This window comes from Tupaia chinensis, unplaced genomic scaffold (genome assembly GCF_000334495.1).
Source record: "Tupaia chinensis unplaced genomic scaffold, TupChi_1.0 Scaffold144578_1, whole genome shotgun sequence".
NCBI classification, from domain to species: domain Eukaryota; kingdom Metazoa; phylum Chordata; class Mammalia; order Scandentia; family Tupaiidae; genus Tupaia; species Tupaia belangeri.
The window spans coordinates 275749-279641 of NW_006204438.1; the positions used below are offsets into that span (position 1 = coordinate 275749).

At 37.3% G+C, this 3893-nt stretch overlaps 1 protein-coding gene across 1 annotated transcript in view; it reads right to left on the minus strand.

Moving 5' to 3' along the window:
* LOC114005824 (C-type lectin domain family 7 member A-like) overlaps positions 1-1667 on the minus strand; it is a 4496-nt gene extending 2829 nt beyond the window's left edge. The window contains exon 1 of the mRNA XM_027767750.1: positions 1528-1667. Within this exon, the coding sequence (XP_027623551.1) occupies positions 1528-1569 (42 nt within the window). The 5' untranslated portion in view covers positions 1570-1667. The remainder of the gene's footprint in view (positions 1-1527) is intronic.
* Positions 1668-3893: the final 2226 nt, after the last annotated feature.

The window sequence follows — 3893 nt, forward strand, 5'->3', positions numbered from 1 at the left end:
GCTTAAACTCAAGCTGGGCATGTGTGCGTGTGTGCCCAAGATCCCGAGAGGAGAATGGAGGAGAAGGGATTGTGGTGTGGTCATCCCTCCTGGGGTGGGGGGTGATTTCTCACTTTCTATCTCTCTGTCTCTCTTTCTGGCAAACACACATGCCTTATAGCAAAAACCTCTAAAAAATAAATAAATAAAAAAGAGGTTATTTAAGACTATACAAATGTATTCTTTTTGGCCCTGACTTTTATTTTTTCTTGATGTTTTAGAGGTAATATTTTTACAACTGCTATTTCTGAGTATTGAAAGTCAAGTGAATGGATGATTGCTCTGATACAAAGAACAAAGTGATTCTTCATGTTTATTAATCATGAATATTGGGACCAGCAGATGGCATAATGGCTAGGTCACTGGACTCCCACATAGTCTGCAGCAGTTCAAGTTCTAGACCTGGTGACTTAAAGCTCACACTCAGTACGTGTGCATGCATGCCCAAAATTCCAAGAGGAGAATGGAGAAGAAGGGACTGTGGTATGGTCATCCCCATGGGGGTGATTTCTCATTTTCTGTCTCTCCATCTCTCTCTGTCTCTCCAGCAAGTGCACGTGCCCTATAACAAAAATCTCTCTTTAAAAAAATCATTAGTATTAATGATAATATATTAAAAGAAGGTTTTGGGGACCAGCAAATGACATAATGGTTATGTTGCTGGGCTCCCACATGGCTGACAATGATTCTAGTCCCAGACAAGGTGACTTGAAACTCACACTGGGTGCTTCTCTGTACATGCCTAAAATCCCTGGAGGAAAATGGAGAAGGGATTGTGGCATGCCCATCTCCCTGGGGGGTGATTTCTTGCTTTCTGTATTCTGTCCCTCTCTATGTCTACAATGAGAACACATACCCTATAGCAAAAATATCTCTCAAAAAAGAAAAAGATGGTCCTTAACCTAAGATGGTCCTTAACCTAGAATGTTAGGATATATTACTTATTTTTGTAGAGTAATATTAAATTACTTGCATATTCTAAGTAAAGTCACAAAGATAGTGAAATTTTTAGATTAGATTCCTTTGGACGCTATTATAAGTTCCAAGCTAGTATGGAGTAGAATTATTATTTAATTTTATATTCTTTTAACTTTTCCTTCTAACACTCTCAATGTTAATCCTGCATTTTCTTGACGTTATTAAAGACATAGCAACTTTTCTCAGAGAGACTGAAAAATAACTTTTACAAAATGCTCACTATGAGACATAATTTTTCTTTATATAACATGATCTATTTTAAGGATAATTTTTTTCTACTTACTCAATCTTTATTTCCATATACTATCCTGTGGAAATTCTAATTGGGGATGAGTTAGATGACCTAAATGAATGTATAATATTATTCCTATTTTTATTTCTGACTTTGACATCAACTTACAACTGCAAACTGTGCTAAGATGATCTACTATTATTCGTTATTCAGAGTGATCCAGCAAGCATTGGCTAGACATGTCCAGTGTAATATAAAAAACATAAAATATACATCACCAGTTCTTCTACATCTTCTATCTTAAGTAGCATGGAGTTCATTTTCTTGCAGAGTTTCTTACTGTCTTCAAAGTTCTTCAATTCATGTGAAAAATAGTAACAATCCTCTCCACAACACGACCATTTCTTTTTGCATGTTCTGCTCTGGCTTCCTTGAAGACAAAGACATTTCCAGAGACCACTCAGTCTGTATCCTGAGAGGAAGACTCTGGGGACTCTGAGGAATCCTTTCCAGTTCTTCAAAAAGCACTTATTTTCTGAGGCTGATTCATTTCTACTTTGTAGAAAAACCCCTGATCTGGAGAGAGTTTCACATTCCTTATATCCCCCATAGCCTATGCAAGATATTAAAAATCTTTAAGAAAGATTTTAAACAAGATAACCAGTTTCAGAACAAGCAAATGGTGAAATGTCTTTGTTGCTGGACTCCCGCATAGTCAATTGTGGTTTGAGTCCCAGACCCTGCAGTTTAAAATTCATGTCGGGAGCATGTGTAAGCATGCCCAAGATCCTGTGAGAATGGAAGAGAAAGGATTGCGGCATAGCCATCCCCCTGAAGGGTGAGTTCTTGCTTTCTTTCTCTCTGTCTCTGCCTCTCTGGTGAGTGTGTGTACCCTATAGTAAAAATCTCTCTTAAAAAAAAAAAGATAACAAGTTTCTCTCATAACCTCTAACAGAAGAATTTTATTTAAGAAGAATTGTCTAGAGAAATTTCCTAACGAGTTGTATTTTCTCTCATAAACTACTGGAAATACTTTAAAATAAGAAGCATCACTTTTTAAAAACAGTCTTTTTCTCTTTTTTATTAAATTGTTTTATTTTAACTTTATTTAATTAATTTATTTTAATTTGACCAGAGAGGGACAGAGTGAAAGAATGAGAGAGAGAGTGAAAACGAGAAAGCAAGTTGCCAGGTCTGGGACTCAAACCACAGTTGGCCATGTGGAAGCCCAGCTCTCTTAACCACCACACCACCTGCCAGCCCCAGTAGCATCACTTCTATATTTTCTGGAATTCATAAAATCTATTGATATAGAGCAGATCTTAATTGAATAGGTAAAAACACACCCTGTAATGACTACATAATTAAGATGAAAAGACATAATAAAAGACTTCTGAAATTTTTTTCATGACAAAAGTATTATTCTGAGAAATTGTTATGTAAATAATGACATGCACAGAGCAAAGTTCCATCCTAGGAGTTAGTGACTAATCTTTTGTTTTTTAGAGGTTTTTGGTTAGGGTGTGTGTGCCCTCAGAGGAGTAAGAAAGAGAAATGGACAGTGAGAAGGAAAGTGAGAAGTCACCCCTTAGGGAGGTCACACCACAATCCCTTCTCCATTTTCCTACTGGGATCTTGGGCATGCATGCCCATGTATCTTGCATGATAGTCAAGCCATTGAGTCCAGGACTGGAACTGTGGTCAGCCATGTGGGAGTCCAGCAGTGTAACCACTATGCCATCTGCTGGCCTATGAGTTCATGACTTTTAAAAAACTAAGAATCAAAGTAGATCACACAATTAGCTTAATACATAAGAATGTCCAGTTTGTAGATCTATAGGAGATTGAGAGAAAGAAAGAAGAGACTTGCTTGTTTCAGTGTTGAACCCGTATGTACATACCCTGGTTAAATGGCTTCTGCATGAAGGTCATACTTCTCATTGTGGATGTGTCCTCTGCTGTTATGTTTATCAAAGGAGTCTTTAGTGTTTGGTCTTCTTGACAACCCTGTAAAACTTTCTTCACATAATTAACTTGAAGAAGACTTAAGATGTGACTTATCTAAGACATTATTCTAATATTTTAAATATTTTTATGTTTACTTATCTCTACCATGAATGAGAGACAAAGGCAGAGAGACAGAAAGACAGTATCCCCCAACAGGTTCCTAATGTAATGATCATCCCTAGCTTAAGATGGGATAAAATATTTGATAATAGTGGATTTTTTTTCAATGACTTGCCACCAAACACAGGTGTGAAAAATCACTTCTACCTCAAAGCCAAAATGGGAAAGAAGAAGAGTCATATTAACATTCTTATCATTAGATGTGTAGAATCAGGCAAGGCCACCACTGCTTGCCATCTGATCTACAAGTGTGGGGAGAATGACAAAAAAAAAAAAAAAATCACGAAAAAATTTGACAATGAACCTGCTGAGATGAGAAAGGGCTCCTTTGTGTATGTTTGGATCTTGAATAAACTGAAAGCTATTTGTGAGTGTGATCTCACCATTGATATTTCCCTTTCAAAATTTGTGGGACCAGCAGTTGGCGTAATGGCTATGTCACTAAACTCCTGTGGAGTCGACTGCAGTTCAAGTCCCGGACCCAGTGGCTTAACTCATGCCAGGCACATATGTGTGC